This window comes from Prinia subflava, chromosome 9 (genome assembly GCF_021018805.1).
Source record: "Prinia subflava isolate CZ2003 ecotype Zambia chromosome 9, Cam_Psub_1.2, whole genome shotgun sequence".
Classification (NCBI taxonomy): domain Eukaryota; kingdom Metazoa; phylum Chordata; class Aves; order Passeriformes; family Cisticolidae; genus Prinia; species Prinia subflava.
This window is the reverse complement of record NC_086255.1, coordinates 25,941,037-25,968,885: the sequence shown is the minus strand read 5'-3', so window position 1 is coordinate 25,968,885 and position 27,849 is coordinate 25,941,037. Positions and strand designations below refer to the sequence as shown.

At 42.3% G+C, this 27,849-nt stretch overlaps 1 protein-coding gene across 1 annotated transcript in view; it reads right to left on the bottom strand.

The window, feature by feature from the left end:
- Nucleotides 1-27,849, bottom strand: part of CDHR1 (cadherin related family member 1) — a 42,679-nt gene that overhangs the window by 9,184 nt on the left and 5,646 nt on the right. Inside the window, exons 3-14 of the mRNA XM_063406483.1 lie at nucleotides 24,314-24,459; nucleotides 23,444-23,494; nucleotides 22,529-22,618; nucleotides 21,951-22,037; nucleotides 20,130-20,246; nucleotides 18,396-18,539; nucleotides 16,060-16,138; nucleotides 13,117-13,217; nucleotides 11,190-11,393; nucleotides 8,000-8,152; nucleotides 3,759-3,923; nucleotides 1,588-1,655 (exon numbers count right to left, since the gene is read on the bottom strand). Of these exons, the coding sequence (XP_063262553.1) occupies nucleotides 1,588-1,655; nucleotides 3,759-3,923; nucleotides 8,000-8,152; nucleotides 11,190-11,393; nucleotides 13,117-13,217; nucleotides 16,060-16,138; nucleotides 18,396-18,539; nucleotides 20,130-20,246; nucleotides 21,951-22,037; nucleotides 22,529-22,618; nucleotides 23,444-23,494; nucleotides 24,314-24,459 (1,405 nt within the window). The remainder of the gene's footprint in view (nucleotides 1-1,587; nucleotides 1,656-3,758; nucleotides 3,924-7,999; nucleotides 8,153-11,189; nucleotides 11,394-13,116; nucleotides 13,218-16,059; nucleotides 16,139-18,395; nucleotides 18,540-20,129; nucleotides 20,247-21,950; nucleotides 22,038-22,528; nucleotides 22,619-23,443; nucleotides 23,495-24,313; nucleotides 24,460-27,849) is intronic.

Sequence of the window (27,849 nt, the reverse complement as noted above, 5' to 3'; positions counted from 1 at the left end):
TTGCTGAAATCCAAGATCTGGAGGCGGGAATAGCTGTGTAGGAGACAGTGCCTGTGCTGCCTCCTTAGCACCCAGCCCGGCCTAACCATGCAGACATCATTCCCATTTTAGTGGAAGAAGAGAAGTGCTCCCACCGGCAGCTTGGATTACCAAAGTAGGATTGCCATCAGATTGGTTTCAACAGTTAACACAATTTCTCTTACTCCACTACAACCCATCTCTCTGCCCATGCAACTGCACACCCACTGATGTAACATCCAAGACAGAAACATCACACCTCTACTTGAAATTCTCCTGTCTGCATCAAACTGTGTTCAGCAGATCTAGAGGTGCCAGGGCTAGAAAATCAATCCAGCTCTGTAGAGCTATGCCATTTTGGCATGAGGAAAACAAACAAAAATACTTAAGGAGGAAAAGAAAAGTTCACATCATAATTTCTTCATTCAACAGCATAAGAACTGTGAATCTGAGCATCCCCATAATGCCAATCAGAATAAAGTTGTGCTTACGTTTTTTTTCCCCTAAATCCTTTGTCAACAACCTTCTCAAGCTTCTTTCCACCAGCTGCTACATTCTAAACCTAAGAGGTCTGCCTGCATGACGTGACCTTTTCTTGCTTCTCTCTGTGCAGTTAGCAGCTAGCTTAAAGACTTAGTGAAGAGCTCAAAATAATCCATGGTGGAAATGCTCCCATATGTGTATCCTTCTGGCTAGAGAAGAGGTTCACCCTTAACATTTTGGATTTTGGACTTTGCTTGTGCCTCCTAAATGGCTTTCACCTTAACAAGAAGGGTTCAGCTTTAGCTCCAGGTGGATAATGTACAGAGGAAAAAAGATTCTTGAGAAGTGTGCCTGAGAAGCTCATTCATTTCCAGCATTCTGCCCTGCAGCCCTGCCCTGCAGCTGCAGGTTCCAGCAGGAATATCTGTGACAGCCACATCACTGATCCCAGCCATGTCTGGGAGCTGGGATGGACGTGATGTGAGGGAACCAGTGTTTCAAGATGTTCTACCCCCAGCACAAAGACAGGGAGAGGGAGGGAGGCACTACTACCAAATCAAGTAATCAGGTTCCCTTTTTCCTGATGCAGGACTATTATGCTTAAATATATGAAAGGCTTTTAACACCCGATGCAGCTGACCTTCAAAGGTGAAGTTTATATCCTTGAATATCTTGTCTTCCTTGATTTATTTTGACAAGAGCTATTTGTGAAGCCATATGGAAAGCGAAGGGGAAAAAAGCAAGAGATTCTTTTTCTGTGGAACTCACTTTTCACAACTAGACCAAAACCTCTCTTTCTCTTACAAGTGTTTTTCAAATGGTGATTGAACAAATCCTGGGTATTGATACTTCAGCTGCTTTATATCTCTTTGGGGGTTTGTGGGTAGAATTCCTTGGGTTCATGAAGCAGATGTTTAATGATCACAGTAGCTTTACTGTTGTTGTGTTCACAGAGCTCACAAAGAACATAGCATAAATGTCCTTGGAAATGAGCAGCTCAAGAATGAGACTGCTAGCTTTCTTTGAAAATTCTTTTAGAACTCTGCTTAGAGGTTATGTAGTTTTATTTATGTACTTGTTACTTACAGATCTGCTCCTGTTCCATAGATAGAGTACTTGATTTCTCCCCAGAGCCCTGAATCTGGATCTGTAGCCTTTAAAAAAGAAAAAAAAGAGGGGTTTACTTTACTCAAATGCGAAAAGAAATGTTTCACTTTACTTTTAACAACAGGCCCAAATGCTTTTCACTCTCTTTGCCATCACATTTTCAGGGGGGAACCGCATGAGCAAATATGCACCTAGAAAGTGAACAAGCTAACATTAGCAGGAAATGTCCCTGCCAGTCCCAGGAACGCTGTCCCTGGTGCCCGGGGGCTCTGGCAGGGAGACTGACGCTAGATGGCCCCATCCATCCACAGTTACCTCACCCTCCTTTGATAGAGATGATCTCAATGACGTGAACACACTGCCAGCTCTCAAACCTTCCTAATTATCAGTTAAACATTAATGAATATTCCCTAGACAAAATTATTTACTTTATATAGAGTATTTTTAAGCTTCTGCTTGTTTAATTGGTTCAATTTTAAGTAATGAATAACAAATGTTTCAATCTATACATTGTATTTCAGCTTTGTTTGTATTTTAATCACTCTTGTGCCTGTGTGCCTTTTAATAATGCAAATACTATGCCAGATGATATCTTTGTTTCATACTCTTGTTGGCTTCCTTTCTTATCTCAGGCTTAGGAGAGCTATTGATTTGGTAGCAGCTGTTTCCATAAGCTCCTGCTTCTCTGATAGCTCTGAGGAGGTGTTGTACTGTTGTATCTGGCCATCAAAATTCATGGTGGTGCTGGTTGATTCATTCATCTTCCTGTTTAAATATTTGAGACCTGGAACAATGTCTTTGATTCCTGCAGGATTAATGTAACACACCTGCAGCCCCACTGATAGATGTTGTTTTGTTCTTTGGCGTGAGCTTGTCAGATTCTCTCACCCCATGATTTTGACCACAGCCTAGTTTAGTATAGTCTAACTCTATTTAAAACATTTGCATACCTTGGATTTCCTCCAGAATTGCCATTATGAGTACTTAAAACATCTTAGTTTTTCACATGTAGTTGTGAATCTGGGTCAAGTGCTAAGTCAACAGCACATGACTAAATTTTACATGGGCTCCTCAGCTACACGTTCCTGTACACTTTGGCTCAGAAGTTTTGTTGCTTCTGCAAATATTTTTTATATCTCTTTTTTTTTTTTACTATCCAAGTCCTAGAATTTTTTTATTCCTATTACCTAAAAGGTAGTAATGTTTAAAGTCTCCAATAGCTTTCCTATTAGTTTCATGCAATAACTTTTTCTCTATTGTTTATGTTTCACTTCTTTGATTCTTTCATCACTAAAATTCGCCTTCAGTACTTTATTATTCTGACTATTTTTCCTTCTTACTTGTTGCCAGCTTGTGCTGGAGAGCTCTGGCAACCTGCCTCCACCATCCTTACCTGTGTGGCCTCTGCAAGGTGACTTGCATCCCCCACTGAGGCCCAGGTGGCCAGGAGCTTTCTTATCTCAGACATGAGAGCTGTCTCCAGTCTCAGCAGTTGCATTAGAGAGAGGCAGCTGGAAATGCTCCTCCAGCACTCAGGGCTCATGTAATACCCTTTCTTTGTATGAAAATGCAAGATGCTGGAAAATCTATAGATGTATTTTTCCCACTGTGAGAAGATACATATATAGGGATCTTTTTTCCCCCTTTAATTTTATATTCTTGCCCTCCTTAACCATTTAATTCTGCCTTTAGCAGGCAGGTTCCTCCCAGGAGGAGGAGACTAATACCTACTAAGCAGCCATCTTGTTTTCTTTTGACTCATACCTAAGTATGAGTAAATCCAGTAAATCCAATTCCACTTAGCCATAACTGAATCTTCCCACTGGACACTGATTTGGCTGAGGCTTTCTTAATACTCAAAGGCCACGTGGTTTGTCTTAAAAGCAGATGGCCCTTGTTGTTCTAAATAATATTTGTTTAAAGCCTTATTTTTTCCTGAAGTTTTTTTTTTTTTTTTTTTTAAATTTTTTTTAATTTTTTTTTTTTTTCTTTTTATTTGGTTGATTCTGAAAAGAAATTGGAGTTTGGTCCGGGAGTCAAATGGCAAGTAAGATTTGCTACTTGCCCTGTCCACTGTTTTTAAGGTACTTGAACTGTCTCCACAGACACCCAGAAAAGAGAACATTTCTTAAGAGGTGACTGATACTTACTGTAACAGCAACTACATTTGAGCCCCCAGGGGAGTTCTCAGGGATCCTGGCAATGTAGTAGTCAGAGGTGAACTTGGGCACGTTGTCATTGGTGTCCAGCAAGCGAATCACTACGTCAGCTGTTGAGCTGAATTTCTCCGGTGTGTTCACCTCTATTGCAAGAAGCTGAGAAGAGAAAGATCCGAAATCACTACAAAGCAGCTATTAGTTCTCCTAAAGGAGCTTCCTCCAGCACCCATGGCACACTGGTGCATTTTAGCCTGGTTGGACCAGACAGCTCAGGCCCACGGAGATGATGGGCCAGGTCAGCATGCGGCCTTGGCCTGTCTGTGTGTGCTTGCTTGCGATGGGCAGCTGAGCTGTGGGAAGAGGCCTTCAAACCTGTGTGTTCACATTAGAATCCGTATGACAGATGTGACTAGAGATAATTGACCAACACACATCCAAAAGCCATAACAGAAGCACATGAACAATCATCCCTGGGCAGCTCCTAGAACTTCGGGAAAAATAAGCACTGAATTATTTTGAATAACCATATATATTTAATGGTGATCTTTTGTACAGGAAGTTCTTTATCAGGAAGAATAAACTGCACTAAACAGGGTGAAAAGATGAGAGAACCTGTTGTTTGAAGTAGCATTACTCCCATCCCAAATGCTGGATGGTCAGGCATGTACAGCACAATTCCATTTCCCAAAGACTGTGAGGACTTCTACTATCCCCTTCATGGGACTTCTACCCTCATTGCCTCATGCTGATTAGCACTTTGTCAGATGATGTGGGGGCTTTTGAATTGCCTCACTGTCTCTGAGGAGAACAAAGCTCTCTGACATCACACATGCTTATGACGCTCATCTGAAAGGACAGGCAATCAGGTAGAGCAAACTGAGTGTCTCTGCTGTATCTTTCTGCTCCTTATTGAGCAAAATCTACTGGATTTGGGCAGCATCAGTGGGATGCCACAGCTGATGAGCAGCAAGCTCAGGTGGTCTGTGGCTGAGCAAGAAAGAGCAGTTTCAACAATGGGTACTGAGACACTGGGACCTTCACAGCGTCTGTCCCAGGCGTCTCTCCCATGGGTGGCTGCATCTCACAGGATCAGCACCAGGCCATCAGTCTTGGGCCCTGTGGGGGCTGATCCCAAATGGCTGACACCAAAAACAATGGTCTGATGGTTGGTTTTCATGCTTGGGCAGAGACATAGTCAACACAAAGCAGGAGGGTTCTAAGAAGACAGCACACCACTAATAGACTAGTGAGCAGGACATGAACTGAGATCTAAGAGGTTCAGCTGAAAGATCTGGCTGCAGGCGTTTTAATTCCTAGGAGCTGTGTCCCAGGAGCTCCCACAAAGAGGGTGAGTGTCTAAGTGAGCTTTGGAAGGTACAGCAGGGCTGCCACAGCATCCCCTGGTGCCATGGCCGTGGGAGCTCAGCGCTCCGCTGCTGCAGATCCCCGCGGGGCAGGTGAGTGATGCTCACCAAAAGTGGCACTGCCACCTGCCTGGGGGACACACGCTGTGCCCAAGCCTCTGCTCTGCCAGATTTGGACACATCTGTATCACCTCGAGGTGAAAGCAGAGCGTGGGGAGCTGTTCGAGTAGACAGGGAAAAGGCTATCCCAGTGCCATCAGAGCTGCGGCTGCTGTGTGAACATTTATAATGTTTGGGAATAAAGAGAAGAAATGAATCTTGAAGGATTGCTTGCAATTACTGCAGGACACAACTGCTCTAAAAGGGGAGCCTGGTCACTACATCACTGTGCTAACTTTTGCGTTTGGGAGTCTCAGGGGGTGTTACAGCAGAAGAAATTTTTGAAGGGACAGCCATACAGACATCAGCAAAAACCTCCTCATGAGAAATCTCAGCTCCTAAAGCAGTACAGAGGTAAAATCTTAGTGCTGATTGTGCATGTGGAGCTATAACTAAATTATAACATCTGCAATTAAATCAGCTTTGCTGCTGCAATCAGCCCATCTTAGTACACCTTATGAAAGCTCAGTATTTTTAGTTTGTTTCTACACTTGTTTTTTGTTCCCTCTCCTTTAAGCAGCCACAGTCCTGCTATGTCAACATGCTGACATCGTCTTCCTTCAGGGAGGAAATTTTGTCAGCTTACTTGCCTGCAGTGTCTTATGACCTGTATTGTTTGTTTTATGCAGACAGAAGAAAAATAGCATAAAACTATCACTTCACAGGACTACATATCAACAATTAATACTTAAGTGCCAGAAGAGCAAACTGACATACAGTCTTAAAAGTGCTGGGTACATTTTTAAAATGGAGTTTGATTTTGGCAGCTGAAGATAATTGCAGCCTCACCTGGTCCCAGTTTGTAGATGTGAGGGTCTGCAGCATGTCCAGGCTCCTGCCAAGGCATGAGGAGCTCTAAGCTGGAGGAGGTGGAGGCAGGAGGTTTGCCCCCAAAGCATGGCAGCCCATAACAAGGTGAGACAGCAATATCTGGCCCCTGTGGCAGAGGGACTTGAGAGATGTGTGAATTATCATAGCTGCCATACTTGGGGAAACCCATTCGAGCTCTTGACAGCTGAAAATGAAGGAAGTCCTGACTACCAACTCCATTTAAGAGCCAGCACTAAATGGAAGATAGGTTTCTGTAGTAGCCTTTCCTTCAGAAAATTTTTCAGTCTGTCCCCCAGATAAATTAGCTTTTATTACTCTCTAGCATTTTACTCTTCAAAAACAAACTAGAGGAAAGGGATCATTGCTTACAGAAAAAACCCCAAAACCTTGAAGATAACCTCTCAAAGCTGTTGTGAGATACATATTAAATAGAAATATATTTAATCCAAAATTCTAACCAGAATGAGTACACTGACAACTAAAACTGGGTAAGAAGTGATTTGAACTTTGCAGGAAAATGAAGCCAGCAGTGAGGCCTTTATCAAGTATTTGGTGCCAGATATTGCTACCATATCATCCATCTGCACCTTCTCCATTTGGAATCCAGACAAAGGCTGCACTTTCTAAGCCAAGTCTTATAGTCTCCAGTAGAAATAATTTTGGAAAGTCTTTCTCCAGTACAAATAATTAAAAAAAGGTGAATACTGCTTAAGCTGTAAAAATATATATCCTTTTTCCTGGTAATTAATTCTTCTGGTGTTCATGGCAATCACATTAACTACTTTGATTTCCATTGGCATTCATGAGGAGGCCATATGTAACTCCTTTACTGGTCTTTTGGTAGTTTAACCTGAATAAATGTGCACTTGTTATAATTAGTTTCAGTAGCACTTTATGGCCCTTTCAGAATATTCCACTTTAATACAGTAATGATGCTTCATATTTTTGTAGCATCTATAACCTATAAAGCTCAAAATGGCTTAGGAACATTACAAGAAGAGGCCTGAAACATACTGAAGTGATAAGTGGCTAAGGACACAAAGCAAACTGTATGGCAAGGGGGAGAACAAAATTGTGGAATTTTGGCTTTAGGAATGTGCAAAAAAATGCCCCTCTCTGTACATTACAAAACTCAGCTAGATAATTTTGACAAATTTTTAAAATGAATATAGGGATTGTCTATGCAATCCTTTGCAGTCAGAACTGAAACATCTACACTTATGTTCAGAGGCAGCTGACAGAAGACCAGACTACTTAATAATCTTGTTGATGAGCCAAAGAATCCATCAGGGAAGGTGATAATGCAAGGTTCCAGCTTTTGGATGAAACCGGTTCTTGCATGGCTGGCTCAGAGCACAGGTGAGCCTCAGGTCAGCCTGCAAATGGCCATGTAGATAGATAGACTCTGACAAAGGCAGTGAGCAATTTTAGGGAATTATCTTCCAGTCAGCTGGGGTCTTCAGGCTGCCAACATTCAAAAACATGATCGTGAATCAAATTACTTAGCACTAAGCAGGTAAAGTTCTAGCTGCAGAGAAATTAGGATTTCATCCTGTGAATGTATCATTGTGAGTGCAGAAATAATACCCTCAAGGTTCAGTCTAGAATGATTCAGAGCCACCAACATGTACAGTTTCCAGAGGGAGATAAAAAATCAACACTTTGCACTGACTGATTTAGTCCACAGATGCATCCATTAAACTTTGTGAATGTGGGGAACTAGAGGCAGAAATGAGTTTCCCTTACATGGAATGTCATGTCACTGATACTGCATCAGACCGTTTCAGGTGGATTAAGAAGCTAAATCACATCAAATACAAAATCCATCATACTTGTAGTGTATACACTGAAAAAAGAGGATCTGGAAAGCAGAAGTACCTTGAAGGTCAACACCTTGAAGGTTTCATAGTCAATAGCAGCAGAATTTTCCACTATTATTGTAACCTGAGCCTCATTCAGTACAGTTTGAGGAACCACTCGGAAGATGCCACCAGGTCCAATGAGACGGAGGTTGAATTTAGCATTGGCTCCCTGTGAATAAAAGCAGAGAGGGCATTGATTGCTTTCAGTGAACAGCACATATCTCACAGCCTAGATTGCTCTGTTTCTTCAAACTATACAAAATGAAAATGAATCTTACTGCTTAGAGCCCTCTGCTCTCCATCCCCTGGGCAGGAGACCACTAAGAAGCTTAGTTGTATAATCCCTCCAGCCCTAGTCACAAGACAGATACAGCTTTTCTTAAAATAGATTGACAAGCTTGGTGATTCTTTCAGTCATAATGGAAAAACCCTGCAGCAGGCCTGGCTAAGAGAGAAATCTTGTGGCAAGAAGCCTTGGGTTTCGTGCCACAACTGAGAGCTAGACACAGATGACACCACGTGCATATTGGCAGGGAGGTCCTGCCTCTTCCTGCGTCTGACCAAGGAAAGACAACTGAGCTGCTGGAGTGAGGACAACACAAACCTCACAAACCCAGACTCATAGAATGGTTTGGGTTGGAGGGGATGTTTGAGATCACCACATTTCACCCCCCCTGCCACAGGCAGGGACACCTTCCACCAAACCAAGTTGCTCAGAGCCCCATCCAGCCTGGCCTTGAACACTTCCAGTGTCCAGCCTGTGAACTAATAACTCACATGCTGTGTGAGTTGTTCTTCATGCATTCTGCATGATGAAGATGCAGAATCACAAACACAGGCAATTTCCAAACAGAGGAGGTACTCCATATTTTGCACTGGTTAGATTAAGCTAGCCCAGAGATGCAAATACCAAACCTTTTGGAAGTTGATGCACTTGTGGGGAGAGAGGAGCTCCACTTGTGCAGAACAAAATCTGACACACTTGACAGCTCCAGGTGAGGTGAGAAGGCAAATCTCACTACACAGAGAAACCTTCTAGCCAGAGAGAACATGGGAAGCAGCAGTACCTAAAAGGTTATCACCACTTGTGTGCAAGTTGGGAAGAGTGAGCCAGAGCCAGCTGGCCAGGCTAATTCTATTAAACCAAACTGCAACATGTAAGAGAAAAGATGAAAGGGGGATTCTCGTATTTCTGCCTTACAGGGAAGATGTGAAAATGAGCTGAGCCTACCTCACCAAACTCTCTGGGTTCACCAATTTCTCAGTGTCATGTTTAACTGTGACAAACAGCCAGATTCACTGCCTGCCTGGTGTCACGTTCTCCCTGTAGCATGAATCTTGAGATGATGAATTTCTAATAATAATTTTCAAACAGGACAACTTTACTTTCAGCTGTATCCCTGGAGAGCTTGTTATGAGCAGTTCTTGAGCAGCCCTAGCTCATGACAAGAGAAAAAGTATTCAGCAGTATTCTCTTAAGGGAAACAGAATGACCTTGGAACCAAACTCAGTGGTCTGTGTTGTTTGGTCACACAAACTCATCCCCCAGCTATAGAGATGATAAAGGGCTCTCTTTTGCTGGATGGTAAAGCCAGACACACAAAGCCAGAGCTGCTGGACTATGGAGAATAGTGCTGATGGGAAGAGTGGACAGTCTGACAATACAAAGTCAGACAAAGTGTGTGGCACATGGAATTGTACATGACTAGAAGGGTGGCATGGGATAGGGAGAGAACTGCCTCCCTCCAACAGCTGAGTGATTTCTGCCACTGATGTCCACTGAACCCAGATCTGCTCAGAGCAGGCCATGCTGCTCCATGCCTCCAAGCAAACAGCCATGGGACACAGGAAAGACTGGAGGAACAGCAGCACTGAGCCTTAAGCCCTGTTGAGGTCTGAGAGAGAAATTTCTGTATAATTTTCTTGCAAGTAAGCATGGCATTTCCATGGAACTGTAGGCCTAAACAGACCTTAACCACAGCTTCCTCGTCCTCATTTGTATCATCCACTCCCCCAAAAGAAAGAATCTGTAGTAGCTGTGGCAGAGACAGACACATGCTTAATTTTCCTCTCTACAGAATCATCTTGGATGGAAGGGAGAACATTTTATTCTCTGCCTTAGAAGAAAAGCAACCCACCCCTCCTAGAGTGATGCCTTACACTGTGTTAGGAAGCTTCTTGAGAAATCTATACAGTGTATTTATCAGTTTTTTCTGCTTATTTTATAGCCTAACTTGCAGCCTGAATATTTTGTCAGCCTAGATATATATTTTCTCTAAAGAGAAGAGATGGGCTTTGTTTCTCCCCTTCTGCAGCACCATCCCCCGTGACAACAGCAGGACAGACGTAGCACTGCTTTGAAAGCAGTCATTTATCTGCTCGCTGCAGAGCAGCAGGAGGGAGGGGGAAGAAGCCAGTGGGTTTGATAAAGTACAATACCATCAAACCAGCACAATACTGAGCACAGTTACAGAAGAGAGCCCTTTCTAATAGTAATACAATTCTCAGATGCATTAAGCTTTTTTCTTGTCACTACCTAACCTGAGGCTAACTCAGATGGATGTCATTCATACAGCATTTAGCTTAGGGGTCCCTATGGCAACCATTGCCATAGTACCTACAGGTATCACAGGTCAGTTAGACAGCAGGCTGGGATGGATGGAGCGTTCTCCCCTTTTCCTTTATCTGTTCAGAGTTAGTTTGGCTTGGGCATAATTTTTAAGACTACCTAAAAATATCACTCCAGTGGGAATGACTTATCAAACCATGCACTGCAGACCCGCACTGTAACATAAGGGCCAGAAGAAGATGCAGACAGTAATTGCACCTGAAGTTACTAAATGGCTTGGAACCTCCAAGAAAATCTTCAAAGAGAATATGTTCTCTGGCATTCACTGGCACAACTGAACACAACCAGTAGTTAGGAAAGTTCATAAGGATTGCTCAACTTCAGTTGCCACAAGACCTGGGCTGCAGGTGTAGGACCACCCTTCCCACTGGCATAACAGTATATGACAGACTAACTGAACCCCTGGGTTCAGGCTTTCTGTGGTACTGGACCCTACAACTACTTTGTCTGTCCTAGGCTTTCAGGGAACACAGCTGAAACAGCTGAGTTTCTAAAATGACATTTGTCTGTCTGACAGCTCTTTCTAGTCTTTGGGAAAATAGGACAGGAAAACCAAAAGTCGACAGTTTCCATTTACCTGATCTGAATCATTGACTGTAATCTTCAGTCCCCTTAAGATTTCACCCTCTGGGGGATGCTCGTACATGGTCAGTTCAAACCTGTTCTGGGGACCATTTTCTCCATAGAACGTTGGTGGATGGTTGTTGAGGTCGACCACCCGTATGGTCACCATGGCAAATGTGTGCTCGGAGATGTCACCTTCCTGGCTGACTTCTGATGCCTGCAGCAGGCAAGAGGAAGAAAAGAATGATGAAGGTGTTTTCTCCTTCAGATTTGTGTTCAGGTATTATTCCACATGTGCAAAGCATTCTAACTTGTAGGAAGATTCACAGATTTATATTTCTCTAAAACCTCAGTTCATTTCACACTGAAGTTTATGATGATTAGAAGATTATGGTAATAAACCAGTCCCAGTAGAGCCCCAGCTGATTCTCCTTCTAATTTCGTGATCTTAGTAACTCACTCTAGGTGAAAACAGTTCTCTAAAAACAAATAATCCAATAGAGGCAAGGTAATTGCTTGCCTAAAGTGTTGATAGAATAGAAAAGAAAGTCAATGTTTAAATTTGCTGTGGTACCACAGGCAGTTCATTGTCTCATTGCTGCAAGGACTGCAGCCTTGAATACTGTGAGAAAAACCATACTTGTGGCATTTAGGTAAATATTTGAAAAAGTACATACTTTTTTGAGATTTAGTCTCTGATTCACAATTCTGCTGTGATGTTTAGATGAGCTTAATTTAAAGTGGATATAGTTTAGACAGACAGGCAAACATAGCTGTTATTTTTCTGAACCACAAGATCAAATCTGTCTGGGTTTCAACAACTGCAACGTGAGGCCTGATTCACTGGATTGAACCTGAGGCATTTCTTCTGCCAGGACAGAAACTGGCTGGTATTTTTGTCACAACAGCTATATCTAATAAGCTTTTTTGCTCAAAGGGCTCAAAACCAAAGGCACTTTCTCTGAAGACACTAGTGTGGCAACTGAGGCGCCTGTCACTATATGCATGTAATATAACACCCTTTTGGTTCCTCTAGCAGCTTTTGCAGCCTGCATGAGCTCTGGGTCACCACATATATAACTAGGAGATCAGAAAAGCCTGCAAGGCTTTAACCCATTCTGCATCTGCACAGCAGATTGCAGTGACGCAAGCTGATAGAGGAAGAAATGGTGCCTGAGTTTAACTCAGCCCATGAGGACTCTGTGTTCTCCCAGGTACAGCTCACTGCTTGAAGCCAGGAGCAAGCAAGTGCCCTTGGGGATGCTACCATTGGTTCTGGCCGTGTCCAGTTCCTCCAAGCTGCTTTAAGCTGGTAGTGTCCTTACCACAACAATAATATGCAGTTCCAACATGCTGAAGAAAACTGATACAGTCTTTGCAATTTAATTCTACATTTTAAACACTTTTTCTTTAGAAACTGCTTAAAATAACACAACCTGTCACATGAATACTGGCTCATCGAGGTGTTAGCTCATCAAGGTGTGAGCATATATTTGTATGTGGCTGATGAGTCCCTCAGGAGTGGATGCTGACATGACACTGCATGATCTGTCCCAGTCCTACTACTAATCATAGATTTGACTGTCACCTATCTCATAGCACGGTGGTTTCAAGACATTAATTCCCAATTTAGCAATAAAATCTGGAAACACAGAGAACAGGTATCTACAGCCTGTAAAGGACATTGATTCTCTAGCCTCAGAGATGAAATTAGGACTAGATGATTTCATTTAAAAGGAGTAATTTGAGACACTAAATATCCCAACAACAATATCCCAACAAAAGCAATTAGTGCTGCTTTATACTGTTTGGCACTCTGCTCAAATATAGGAGGTGGTTTCTGAAACAGGTAAAGTCAGCTATAAATGGAACAATTTTAGACAATCATGCCTTCTCATGGCATTTTAGACCAATAGTCTTAAAGTGGCCACAGTACCTACCTTAACTTTTAGTTCATACACTTCTTTCTTCAGCTGATTTGGGCTTTTTATCACAGAAATGGCTCCAGTTGTGTTGCTGATTTCAAATGAACCCTCACTTCCTGTAATGAAACCAAGATGCTCTGCTTACATGCCACACTTTCTTTCTTTGAACAAACATGGGCAAATCAACTATACACTTCATTAAGCACATCTTTGTCCATATGTGTATCCATATCTATCAGTAGATCTGAAGCTACTCTTTAAAAATGAAGCATTTTTATGATTGGTCACAGTGAGATGAAAATACAGATGAGGCCCAAAAAGGGTTTTCCCCCCTAGGAATGGCTCAGTGGAGTTCTTCCCCTATGGGCAGCTGTCAGCATTTTCCTCTTCCCACCCTGCTTGGGCTCCCCTCAAGCCTCAGCATCCAGGCATGCAGATTTGGTATTAGTTTAAATTACGCTGTCTTCTTTATATGCTGGTTTAGACGCAAACAGACATTTGTCATTGTAATTAGCAAATGCTTAATTAAGTCTCTGAGAAACAAGAACATTTCTCTCACTAATATCAGCTGAGAAGTCTGACAATCTGCCTCAAAGAAACACAGTCACTTCCCTCAGACAGCATCTCTGGAGAAGCGTCTTCTGGTCTTAAACACTGAGTTGTCAAAAAAAGCTTTCAGCCTGTTGCAAGGCTGTTCTGAACAAAAAGGGGTTTTTGGAGTGTCTGGGGTAAAGCCCAAGGTTTCTGAACTGAGGCAGAATCAGACAGAGGCAGGACAGGGCTGCAGGCTGACTTTGCTACAGCTACCCAATTTCCATTGATCTGGAGAGAATACCAGTTCCAGGCAGCAGCTTATTGAGATTGCTGTATTTGTGCTGAAGCAAATGCCAGCTTGCAGAGAAGCAGCAGTGTCTCACCAGGACGTCAGGAGCCATCTCACAAAACAGCCGAGGGCAGGCTGGTGCCCAGGAAGGGCAGCCCTGATGCTACCTCATGTACAATATTGGCCACATCCTGTGCTTTATGGCACAGGAAAGGAAAGGAGAGGAAAATTCCTTTAAATGTAGGAGATCAAGCCTTCAGAAATAAAGGATGACCTCAAAGCCCAGTCATTTTTCTTTTTCTCAAACTCATTTCCAATGCTGATTTTTAAACCATCCAATAGTATCCTCTTTTGCTAATACCTACAGTAACTGCAACTTCATTAAAGCACTCTAGACACAACATTGAACAGATATTGACTCACAATGCCCAATTATTAAGATACATTGGCCTGCAAAATATATTCTGACTGAGAAGAAGTTTAAGTCAATAGTGGTTTCAAACCACCACACTTCATGTTATTGTGTAGTTTTCCCGGGGAAATTGGTAACCTGGAGTACGTGTAGCAGTATGTGTGTTGCTCCATACAGCATGTTCAGAAGATTGGAGCATTTCCTATTATTATTCCACAGTCCCAGGATAAGAAATATTTATTAAGAACAAACAATTCCCTATTTGCTGTTAATGTTTTCTTGTCCTTTGACATCTCAGCCTGCAGTTATTGGAATAATGGCTTGTCAAAAATAATGCCAGTGTCTGAGGTGCACGGGCAGAAACCTGTTGCAATCTTTTGTTCTCTGTTTTTCAAGTTTCTATGGACTAAAAGCATACTCGGCTCCCCTCTTTTCCTTTTCACAGAAACAAAACCCTTTGTTAATGGGCATGAGAAAAGCCTGCTCCCCATTAAGTAATATTTTATTCTACTTACCTGTCAACCCCTTCCATCTTCCTTTCCCACTCTTTCCTAAAAATTTACCTTTTTTATCCCAGAGAACCCTTCTGGTCTTTCTCTGTTTTCTTTGGAAATCCAGTATCTTTCTTCATTAATCTTATTTCCCTTTGGCATTTTCCCTGGTTCTTCTGCCTTCACTTATTCTCCTTACCCAATTTCTCCCTTGTTTAGTATATTTTCATCCCACTTGTTCTTGCTCCTCATTTTACACCTTTGTTTTTGCCTTTTCCATTTTTTATCTATTGTGTTCTGCAACCCTTTTTTCCCTGAATGTTTCTACCTTTCTTTTACCTATTTATTCCCTCACATTAAGAAGGAACTTCAGCAATGGTCTCATCCCATACCAATACAAAAACTCAGCTGTGTGTCTCTGTTCTGGCTGTTTAGATCACTTAACACAATGAAGCACTGACTCCATAGCTCTTCAATTACACCTCAGATTTCCTTGGGAAGTTTTGGGATCTTTCACACCTGTGAGTTGGGGTGCCCAGTTGCTACGGAAGCCTTGTTTTGGAAGGGAGAGAGTACAAAACCCCAAGCCCCCAAAGCTGTAGCCTGGAGTTTAGCTGCTCTAAGCTGTTGTCTTCACCACCTAATGAATCATCAATTCCGCTAAGTTTCACATTCATGCTATTAAAAGAACTGTGACAGACACTCTCAGAATAGCTGATGGAAAGCATTAATCTTCTGATAACATCTGTTTTCTTCCACTTCAGAGTACAGTCCGTGTCTCTTCACTGGTAAATATAATTTCCTCCAAGAAATCAGAGGTTTGACTGTTTAGCCACTTCCATCACTGTATGAATAAAAATATCCCTCCAAATGCCATCTCTGGGTCTCCCAATGAATTATCTCACCTCCCAGATCAAGTGATAGAGATGCTCAGAAGAGTGAATGCATCTCCCTTTACACTTTCAGAAATGACAAGCAGGCTACTGATGCTTAACAAATCAGCAACATTAACAGCTCCAAGTGCAGTTCTGTGAAGAAGACACTAAAACTCACTGAACTGAATCTTGGCTATTCTCTGCTAGACAGGGCCATGAAGTTGTTTGAGGTACCTGACACTATTTCCTGAGAATTTTTGTCTCAGGTTTATTAAACTCTAGCATATGATGTTCTAATTTAATGCCAGATGTAGTTTTGAGTGCCCTTCAGATTTCATGTAAGACAAGCCTACTCACCATTCACGATGGAGTAATGAATACTGTTGGGCTTTCCTCTGTCTCCATCAAGAGCAACAACAGTAAGGACCTCAGAGCCCTGGGGAGAAATGGGAAATCACAGCCTGTGTGCCAAGATCAGAGCAGTGAAATTGCAACTGCACATTAATGAACTGAACTCCTGTAAGTCTCTCTGCAGTGAGGTGTTTGGGGCAGAGTGGGTACTTGTGCTTGTGCCATAAGGGGAACACAAAAAGGGCCAGTGCCCACTGCTCTGGGAGTGAAATGGCTGCAGACCCTGCGTGGCCATGGGCGCCTCAGCCCTGGGGGCTGACTGGTCACAGGAATGGTTGGAGCTTGTGGTCAAGGACACCTGCCTGGAGCCACAGATGTGGACAGAGGATTTGGAGCAGACAATCTGAAACCCAAAGTTTAGGGCACTACTAAGATTCCCTCTGGCCGCTGCTGTGCCCCATGGCCACACAGTGTGCTGAGACACAGGCAGCTGCCAAGCAGTCACTGGGTCACTTTGGTCCTTCCCAATTAAGTTCAGACAGGCAGTAGAAGCTAACAGAGATCACAGAGCAACCTGGCTCACAGAACATCTAGGGCATAAAATTGTGATGGAAATGATGGTGATTTAACTGCCCTTAAAACTTCACTGTCTGTCTTTCTGCACAAGTAACATGGCTGTGGGCCATACGTACAGAATTTGTGTACTGGGGACCATTTGCTCATGTGACTGCTCCTATCAACTCTGAGGGATGATGAGTGTCACATTAAAATGCTCACTCAAGTGGCAATGAGCTGTGCAATTTAGACCTCTGAACTAAAGTGCTACTGTTTGATGCTGCAGAATGGGGGAACATTGAAGTAACTGTCAGTGAATCACAAATGGCAACAAGGAACATTTTCATGACAACCCTTGAGTGAATTTTTCAAACAAGAGCGAGGCTCTGTTAGAGCAACTGGAAACACAGAGCTGTATTTATTATCGTTTATGCTGGAAGCAGCAATAAAATCTGCCTACTGGGCAAAATGCAGTGCGGTCCCTTTGAAGGTGACAGAGTACTTGTAAATCCTGACAACTTCACCAAGGAGAAAAGAAGCAAGTTTAAAAAATTAACACCAAATGCACAAACACCACTAAAATCAACTATTGCTTCTTTCTCTGTGGAGTTCATTCTAATGGCAAAACCCACACCAGGAAGGACTGATTGTTTCTTCCATCATTATATCGTAATGGTGTAAGTTATAAGCTCAAGCTGGATGTAATTAACATTTATTGACTCTCATTTCCATAGTAAACACTAACTCCTGTGTACACCTGATAGTTATTTCAAGATGTATTTGTAACTATGCAGAATAAATCAATATACATTCATTCTAAACACCTGCAAAGTACAGGAGCATTACTTCTCTGCCCTGCTGAAATGTAACAGCTTCTGCAGTGAACTGCAGTGAATGGTCATGCATGGGCTGCAGGGTACATTTCTGGACAGAAAGGTAAGACACAATCTTTCCTGAAACTCAAGGGAAGGTCAGATGAAAGAGTGCAATCACACAGCTAAACTGATCAATAGCCTAATGTTGGGTAATTTCATGGCTAGATACCATTTCTTTCCTATACATGAAAAAAAGTTTAATTAAATCTTATGTATCAGTGCAAAAGCTGATCCATACACAATCATGTCATTGCTTAGATATGGAGAAAACTCATCAGTTTGCAGCTTCAAGAATATGTGGCTGAAAATGACTGGTTCTCCTAATTTTTGCTTGACTGATTATCTGGTTGAGTTTAGGCCTAGGAGACCTTCCTGGCCCATTCTGCCTAAACAGCCACCACTGAGCGGAAGGCATCCTGCATTTTGGGGATGTCAGGGTTGCTTCTCCCCAGACAATGTCCATGGTACAACACAGAGAGTCTGGAGTATTTGGGCATAAATTCTGCCTGCACCTTGTACAACCAACTGTTGTAGCAGACTGATCTGAGCAAACAGACACATTAAGCATGATGTGTTCAGGTGAGGTGACTGGCAGCCTGCTTAGCCCTTCAGCCAAGTGCCTCTGGAGGTCTGAGCTACAGAAGGGCTCTTAGTCACTGTCTGGGCTTAGAGCAATGTAAATGGGCAGAATCCTTTTTCACTTTAATGAAAACAACAGGAGGCCTTGCATGGCAAATTTGCAGCAGACATAAGTACAAACAAGTCTGAGATTTGGTCAGCTCATTTCACCTAGAAGTCAAATCAGAGTTTAGGTCCTATTTCCAGGAAAGCCTATGCTAGAAACCTCAGGGCCATTTTGACTGAGATGGGAAAGACTGTATTGTTCTCCCATGGATGACAGCCCGAACTTACTGCGAGCGTGTCCTCGTAGACGTATCCATAGTAGGGAGTCCCGATGAACATCGGAGGAGTGTCCTGGACATCCTCCACATTGATAGTAACTGTTGTGGTGGCTGAAAACACTTTGTTGTCTCCCCTGAGCTTCCCACCTCCATCCTAGAAAAGAAGTCATTGTCAGATGCCTCTGCTGAAGCATGCCTGCAAATCAGCTTAGGCATTGCATGGATCTCACGAGCCTTCAGAAGCACAGCTCCAGGAATCTTTTCTCTCTCTGAACACACCAATTAATCTGTGCTGCCCTGTTCCCTTCTCTTTTCCATTTGTCCTGCTCTCTCTCTGATTTGGAAGACAGCTTGCAGTGCCTCGTAGGTAATTTCTTATATTAAAAATGATTGAACCAATATATGCAGTCATAAATGATCTTTAGAGAGGGGAAAGGGAATTCAAGGATTTTTCAGGAAAAAGGAACACTAGAAACTGATGCAAAAAGTTAGTGACCAAAGTCTACAACTTTTCATCCCACATAGAGTCCTGTCATGAACACAAGACCGTGTAGTAGCAAGGTAGTGCATCTCTAGAGGGAAATAAACAGTGTACATGCTCAAAGTCTCCTAGGAACTCCTATGTGATAAAGTGCAAGCTCAGAAGGAGCTGTGCAGCCAAAACCTGTGAGACAGCCACACTGTATAAACAGTCTCTGGGGACTTGGCTACAACCAGCTCTCCACAACTGGTACAGCAGAGCCAATTAGGAAGACAAGTCACTATTTCAGAAGCTTTTAACACCCTCAGTCTCAGAGCACCAGCTGTAGGTCAGTAGTCATGCTGGTGTGTAAAGGTGTGAATTGTTCAACATGTCTGCAGTACCAATTCTAAAAATTCCGATTTTTTTGAAAAGATACACTGATTTCTTTTCTTCCTTAATGCCCCAAAGGCAGAACTTAAGCCAAATTTTGTTACTTCTTCTCAAATGAACCTTGGCTAGAAAATACATGAAAAAGTCCATACATACATTTTTCAAAAAATATGAGCAAATCAAAGTTCTCATAAGTTACAGCAAAATTGCCCTCTTTCCACCTATGTGAGTCTGTCTCTGTGACAGGTCCCCACAGGATTGTGAGAGACTTCAGAATCTATAAACTTTTAATGCCTGTTATGAATCCTCAGCCAAGTTCACAGGCACAGTACTGCTGGGAAAGACAGTGGCAAGAAGGGATGTGCAGCAATATTCGCAGGATTTAAATAAGACCTTACCATGAGGCAGCACAGAAGTCAAAAAAAGAAACGTCCACAGATATTTCCAGAAAAGAAATCCACCACTTGTGCTGTGCTGGGTCTAGCTGTGCCCTGTGTCCTACTGTGGGTAATGACTGAGGCCCATCTGCCTGCCAGGGGTTTGTCCTTGGGGTGGTAGGGCTGTGCCCTGGCAGCATGAGGAGCCCTGGGCTCACAGGCTGACGTTTCTTGAAGCCAGGGCTGCATACACCAACCCTTCACTTCCAGGTGAGTCTCATGACACAGGTGACATGACAGAAATGTGGGAAACCCCATCCCAAACCCTGCAGATGTTGTTCAGCAGCAGACACCTACTGCCTTTACTCCCTCACCTTTCCACGTTACCCCCAGGCCTCCAGATGTTGCAGCAGGAATAACTCTGCTGCCTTCATGTTTCAGCAGCACTTGTATTCAACTGGTCCCACTCAAACACAGCACCCCACACCTCCAGTCTCACATAAAAGCCTTTTACCTTGGCTACGACAACAACAAAATGTGTTCTTGACTTCTCATAGTCCAGGGTGACCCCTGGTTTGATGCGCAGCACACCACTGTGACGGTCTATGGTAAACTTATTAGCATGGATGTTCTAGAGGAAAAGAAAAGAAAAGAAGGAACAGCCAGAGATTACACCTGTGGAGATAGGACTGCATGGGGATTCATCTTTTATTTCATCTGCTAAGGGAGAAGACTAGAATAATGATACAGTTTCAGTGAATAATGTATTTGATGAATTTCACCTCTGTGTGTTTATGAACAATTCATGAACCAACCACAAGTCTCTCATTATTCAGAATAAATCAGTTACTTGCAGATATTTTTAATCTTTTAGTGTTTCATTGTGAAAACTTAAACTTTGGTTAACTCAGTTAATTGCATGGAAAGAGGTAGGGAGACTTAACAGAAAAAAAGATGAAGGGAAAGGGAAGAAAAAAGGTGCTACCCCTTCGTGTTTCAAAGTTCTACTGTTTTTTTTTTTTTTTTAAAAAGCAGAAAGGTTGCATGTATAAATTATTGTCAAACACAGCAGTGGCCTGGTGATTTTTGTGATGTACAAACAAAATCTAAAGGATATCTGATTTTAACAGAGGCCTAAATAATGCCTCCTTCCATTCTTCTGAACTGGAGATTTCTGTACAAACACCTCTGTTCCTGCATGTAGACACAAAGGCCACTGCCAGATAATCTTGGCCACTTCAGCAGACATCACCACCTGCCTATATCACACTTGTGGAGAGGTTTTTTCTGTGCAACTTGAGAATTCTCAGAGACTGTGCCCAAAGTCATGGCAAGATTTTTTTCAACAAATACACGTATTTATTATCCCTTTTGCCATGCAAATATATTATAAATTAGACATAGAATTTTGAAATTGCTGTCCATTGGTTCATAGGCGATCAGCTCTCTGGAAAAAGCCCTGTGCAAAACTGAATCCTGTACATGGATCATATTTTGTGAAATCAAAGCTAAATTTCAACAAGGCACTCAAGGTGTTCTTTCATGGTATGCTCAAGCTCTTAACAGGATTAGCTTTAGTGCTATGTAAATATCTTCTAACTTGTCTCCATATTTGTATAAAAAATTAAATACTGAAACAAATTTGCTTTGTTTTTTGTTTGCTTTTTTTTCATGTTTCCTCTTGAATAAGGGATAACCTGGAGGAAACTGCCTGTAGGAAGAAGGAATTTGAAGGACATAATGCAAAAAATTGCCCTTGTGACATACAGGAGATCTGTAATACAGAAGTTCAGCTTTAAATCTGGAGCCCTTTCAGTTCTTCACCAGTGGGCAGCAACTGAAAGGGTGGTTTCAGGCAGTCACTGCTTTGTCAGGGAGAAGGTTTAGTAGCTCTCATTTCACACTGTGATCCAGGTATCCATTATGCACCAGCCTGCTACACTAAAGGGCAAATTTATGTTTCCAGTGCATTTTGCTCCCTAAAGAAAGCTATTTCATGCTTTAGAAATCCCATAAGCATACAAGATTACCAGCTAATCTTGATCTCCCTGTCACTCCAGAGGAAGGGCTGGTAAGAGCCCTGCCATGAGGAGTCCTACTGGCAAGCACAGGAGTGTCAGCAGCAACTCCAGCTCCCCTCACTGTCTGCTGGACCAGCCTTGGCTGCTTGCAGTCAGAAAACCTCCCTTCTGACAATGCTTATTTTCTTGTGCGTAGTACAAAATTGGTCCTATAGGCACTAGCAGTGCACTCAACCCCCAAAATATTTTAAAGTTTGCTTTCTGAAGTATCAGTAAATGAGAGATGATTTGGGAAGGTACAGACAATACTTTACCTGCAAGAAGTAGGTGATGCTTCCTCCGGAACCTGTGTCTTTGTCTATTGCCTCAATCTTAAAGATACTGCTGCTGGAGGGAGTGTTCTGTGACCAGAAAGAGTGAGCAGAGTCACACAGAAGCAGAAAACCAGGTGAGTTAACAGAAATGAAAAATGAGTATGCAGGGAGGCAGAAAAAGAGAGTGATGGTAGAAACAATGTAAAAGCACTGAGGGAACCAAAGAGAGGAAAGGAAAGAGGGAAGAGGTTAAAACTGTAAAAGAAGAAGAAAGAAACACTTTGTGAAATAAAAATAACAGAACATTTTAGCTGAGACTGGGTGTATCCTATTCCCACTGTAGTCAATTCTAAAACCTCACATTGATTCACGTCTCGGAACTTACCCCAAAATAGCACATCTTCAGTACCTACAGACTTATTCCCCAAGTTTGCAGTGAATTTTAAATATCAACCCAAACCCTAAACCAAAAGAATGCAAGTCTGTCCTGCACAACTTGTTATTTTATTGAAAACATATTAGCCTCTGTTTACATCCTATAGAAGTATATTTCCAGTATGTAAAGGAACTTCACCAACCTCTGGGACTTGGACTATGTAAGGTGTATTGATGAACTCTGGGCTCTCATCATTGGCATCCATTACAAGGATCCTGACTTTTTCAGAAACCTGAAGGAGAATATGAAGAGCATATTATGACTCCCATTATTTATGAATCCCACTATTTCCTGTTTACAGAGGTTTCCAGGGCAGTTGTGCCTGTAGGATGCTGGAACCTCCCAAAAATTTCTTGTAATAATCTCAATTAATTTCTTTGAGATGAGGAAGAGCTCTAGATTTATCCAGTCTTGTGGATAAGAAGAGGGTCCCACCTTTGTGGTACCTCTAGTGATGAAGCCCACATCCTCCTACTGGCAGATTGCTATCCTGGCTGTGCCAGCATCAGTCCATAAATTGAAAATGCCAAGAAAATCTGTGGAAGTAGGACTGGATGCACAGTGCCTCAGATAAGTCCTTAATGATTAGACATGAACAAAGCTTTATCTAGCAGCAGAGAAGAAAACCTCCACCACTTTAGCCTAAGCAAATCTTATTAACATCATGCCAGAGAACCACTGTGGGTGTGGGGACAGGCAGCTCTTGGGTGCCCAACACTAGTTCCCATAATGTCACACATTTCTCCAAAAAGCCTCCAGATCTTAGGCACAAATCCAACTGTGCTGGCAGTGAAACTTCATAGGAAGCTGCTGCAGTTCTGCAGGCTGCTAAGTCAGTATTTCAGCTCACACTACGTTGTAATTATCCTCAAATAGCTGAGCAAGGAGATGAAGTGAGACTTGAGTAACTGTGAGTTCAGTGGCTTTTGGAACAGGAGGTAAGACTAATGAGATTACGTTTTCTGATCAAATGAGATGGTCCCTTTAAGGTAATTTAATGGGAGTAGGTGTGTGAGAACAGAGAGTTTGACAAGCTACAGCATAATTAAATACTTACTGTACTCAGGCCATCTGAAATACTGACAATAACTTCAACCTCATCTTCCTTCTGTAAATGAAGAAAATTCTTTTGTTATAGAGATGGTGTTTGTCCTGAGTGGAAAAGGGACTGCAGATGTAAACCTGTCTGGGCAGGCAGATGAAATAACAACTAATACCACAAAGCAATCCCAGCAGAGGCCAGGAAGACCCCTCAGAAGCTCAGACCCCCTCCTTGAACCTTCTGTGGCTACTGTCAGGAGATGGTTGCTCTGGTAATCCCTGTTGCTTCTTAAAGCACTCATAAAAATCAGTCAGCTTTTTCAAGGAATGTTCCCTAAAATGGCACTTTGGTTCAAAATTCTTCTGTCTTAGTATACAGAATTTTAAAGGGTTTACCAAATACTGTGTAAGCTTCTCAGTGAGGAGATATGAAGAGTTGAATGGCTGTGTTCCCAGGATAAGGCTTCCTTTAGGCATATTTAACCAGCACAGTTACATTGGCTAAAGGGCTGTGACATACTAGAGGAGTGTCCTGAAACACTGCTTACACAAATCTCTACTTCTTCCTAAAGTCAAGAGAGTCCCTGTCTGAGGATGGGACGACTCTACCTGCCCCATAGCTCTTAATAGGGTGTGGGTGGGGGGAGATAGAAATAAAGAAGATATTTCTCTTTTGAAAAGAGCTGGACAGACAGCAGCTAAAAATTTTGATTGCAATATTAGTGGCACAAATCATGGAATGCAACATGAAGCGTGAAGTAGAATGTCTTAGAATTGCAAAGTATATTACATGCTTCAGGGACTAATAAACCAGCCTTGTCCCTCAAAGCCAAATTAAATGGAAAGAAATTCCACAAACACCTGGAGTGGTGCCATTTGATTGTACCTCTCTGTCAAGCTCCTCGATCAAAGTAACATTTCCAAAATTCTTGTCAACAGAAAAGTAACGTCTTGATCCAGCTTCATAGGTCAGGTCATATGTCACAGGATCTCCTTCTGGATCAGTTCCATTCAGAGTGTACACGTGAGTACCTGAAAAATTGATATTCAACAGCATTTCCCAGTGATTATTTCAATCAGTGAGTGTTTCACTGCTCTGTTCCTTAGGAACTTGGCTACCCTGCAGCAGGAAAAGGTTTTGTCAAACCCACTTACTGGGAAATAGGATAAGCAGACAGTTCAATAGTCCTGATGGCAACTTTTAGCCAGCTGGTTAAATTGAGTCCATCAGTGCTGGTTTCTGTCACTTTAGGCCCTTTCCTGTGGAGCTGTACCCAGGTCAATACTGTTCATATCCAAGGGTTTACATAGGGGACAAGCTCTTCACCAGCTCTCAGGCCAGGTGAGCCAGAAATGATGCTGTTGTACAACTGTGTGACAATCTCAGCAGTGCCAAAAGGCCCTCACAGACCTCTTCTTTGCAGGAACACCAGAACTGCAAACTAGTGTGCAGAGAATCTGACAGAATCTCCCTTCAGAGAGAGCTCCCGCAGGACTGGTTCTGAGCTCTGGAACTTGGGAGGTGCAAGGACATTTTCATACTTTCCCACTTTCAGAGTTAATCAATACAAAAGTCTCCTTTCCTACTTCACTCCCACTCATTAGCCCTCTCATTAAATTCTTTGGAGTTGACATACCCACTCATGCTCATACCAGTTATTAAATTTTTCAAACTCCTCAATGTATTTCCTTCAGAAGCTGGAGAAAGATTGTTATTTCTATTTTTAAACATTGAGAAGTTGGTGCCAGTTTTTCCACTAAATTTACTTTGTGTATTATAAATGATAATTCCTGGGGGAATTATAACAATCATATTTTCAAAGCATGGTAAGGGTGTTTATTGGTATTATTTTTTAAACTTACATATCTGTCATTCTACTGTGCTTTAACACCTTCATCCAAATAACTTCAAGTATGTGTTTAACTTTTGTTTACAAACACCAGTTAACTGGGCCTGAAATATAAACCACTGCTGTTGTTTCCTTCTAATTCACTGTGCCTTGATTAAGTTACCTGAGATATTCAGGTTGCAGAGGTTAAGCACAGAAACTGTGCTTTACATCTAACAAAGCCCTCTACACTGGAAATATTATAGCCAAGTGACTGACTGGTTACTAATGAGTTTTGCTCATGCATGCAACCCAAATATAGGGTGGAAGGATCCCTGCTAAGAAAGTTAGCATAAAGTTAAGGAAGAACTCTAAGACTCTCAGTTTTGAACTACTCTGGTGGTCTTGAGTTTGGCAGGTTTTTAATTCAATACTCAAAGGTTTTCTCATCTCCTCTCTTCAGTAGCTTAGATCATGGACCAGATCTGTAAGCTTGTGTTTAATTCTAGAGCTTTGCACACACCACTGACAAGACAGCTTCTCAAAGGTTTCCTCACTTTTGCAAGGCAACATTTTGGACCTCATTTGCTTCTTCCTTGGCATGCAAACGGTGAAACTGCTCAGAGGCCTTAAAGGACATGGGACATCCAGCCATCAGTGGTGATATTTGCAAAACATGGCTGTCTTCTTGTGATAGCAAGAGATGATACCAAACCATGTGGAATCCATGCTCACTTAGGAGTAAACTCATACAATAATTACCAGGGCAACATTTGGGCAACTTTGTACAGAAAAATGCTACATTGCAAAAACCAATGCACCCCCAAGAACACTAACAAGAGACCCTGTTACGAGCTGGTTCAGCCAGCCAACAAATAATCAAGACTTGAAAAACAGTTCACAAAACTACAAAACATTTTTCCACATTTTTCTTGTACTTTTACCACGAAACAGAATGGAAAATAACAACACATCTGTAACTGTGATGCCTCAAAATTATTAGGGAAAGACAATGAGCAGTATGATGAGACACTTCTGACTGTAACAGCTCTCTAAACACAAGGAAATGAAAGGAGAGGAATTAACTGGGACTGATATAAAATAGGATCCTGAAAGGACACCTGCTTCCTGATACAACTATCTGTATAAGAGACAGAGATTTGAAAACTGTGGAGGGTTCTGCAGCACCAGCACTGAGTAATTTATTTTTGTATTTCAAAAGCTTTGTGTTAATATCACAGCTGGGTCCAATTGGAGATTTAAGGTGTCAGTTGTCATCATCTCAGTGATATCCTTATAAATACAGTGCTTTTCTGCAGCATTTTTTTAGTCATCAGTTGTCTCTACTTCTCAGGTGTTTTCTGCCCTTCTTACTGCCTTTTCCTGTCCCTTGCACTTGACACAATGCTGGCTGTCCTGCCTGTTTCTAGCCTGTGTGGATGTGTGCAGCAGCTGCTGAGCAGTGCCATGGAGAAACAGGATGGACACCACACCTGGGCTCTCTTGGAGCCTGAGAGCAACCACCAGGCACAAGGTCTCTGCTGTGGCTGCCCTGACACCCTAACACCAGCAGTACAATAATGCAAACCACTCCTCAGGGGCACAGAGCTGGAGAACAACAGACTGAAAGTTTATGTGAAACCACTGAACCTGGGCTTGTTCTTTAAATCTCAGTTTCCTTTCCTTAATTTCTTAGAATTTTCTTATAAGGAAGACAGGCACTTTCTTGCTGCTAAATGTGAGAAGAAACATTGATATTGGTACAGACTGGGATTACTGAGCTTTCTGGCCAGTAATGATGGACTTCATTGATCTTTACACTGGACTGTTTGCTTTTCAGCCAAAGCTGATACTTCATTTTTCATAACACAAAATACTTGCATGCCTTTTAAAATAGATTTTGGATCAAAATTTATTTTCTAACTCATTATGATTCCTTACTTTTTCCAAATAGTAATTTCACTGCACAGTACTCTCCATATCATTAACACCCCCAGGAACACTTCTCAGCACAGTGTTAATGCCAATTAAAAATCTGTTCTCAGTGTGCTGCCTCTACTTGCAGAAAAGGAAATAAATGAAAAAGACAGCTAAAGCCTTACCAGAGAATACCAAGTAAACAGCCTCTCCCTGTCATAAAAATATGGGAATACAAGAGTCTATACTCGAGGATATGGCAAATGCCACTGTTAAAAGAGCTGGATACTCTGAGTACCCAGGGGATGATGCAGCAGGCTGGGACAAGTCCTGGGGAGCTACTTGCTGCTTTCTGCTGTGGCTTCCTCCCAGGAGCCATGCCAGGCTTTTTCACTGTGTTTTCCTATTCCATCTTAAAAGTAATTTGCTCTCTGCTCTCCCACTTGGGCTGAATGGCAGTCTCATGATGCCATTGCTGTGTTTTACCTCATTTTTCACTCAAATTTAATCACAGTCTCTGCCCTGGTCTCTGGGGCTGGTTTTTCTTTCTCACTGACGACACCTCTCCCTCTCTGCTGTGGAACACTCAGCAATCAGATCCCCTCCCTGCCAGTTAAACAAGCCAAGCACATTTTGGATTCGTGCTCAGTCCTGCCGCTGTCCTTTGCCACCACAG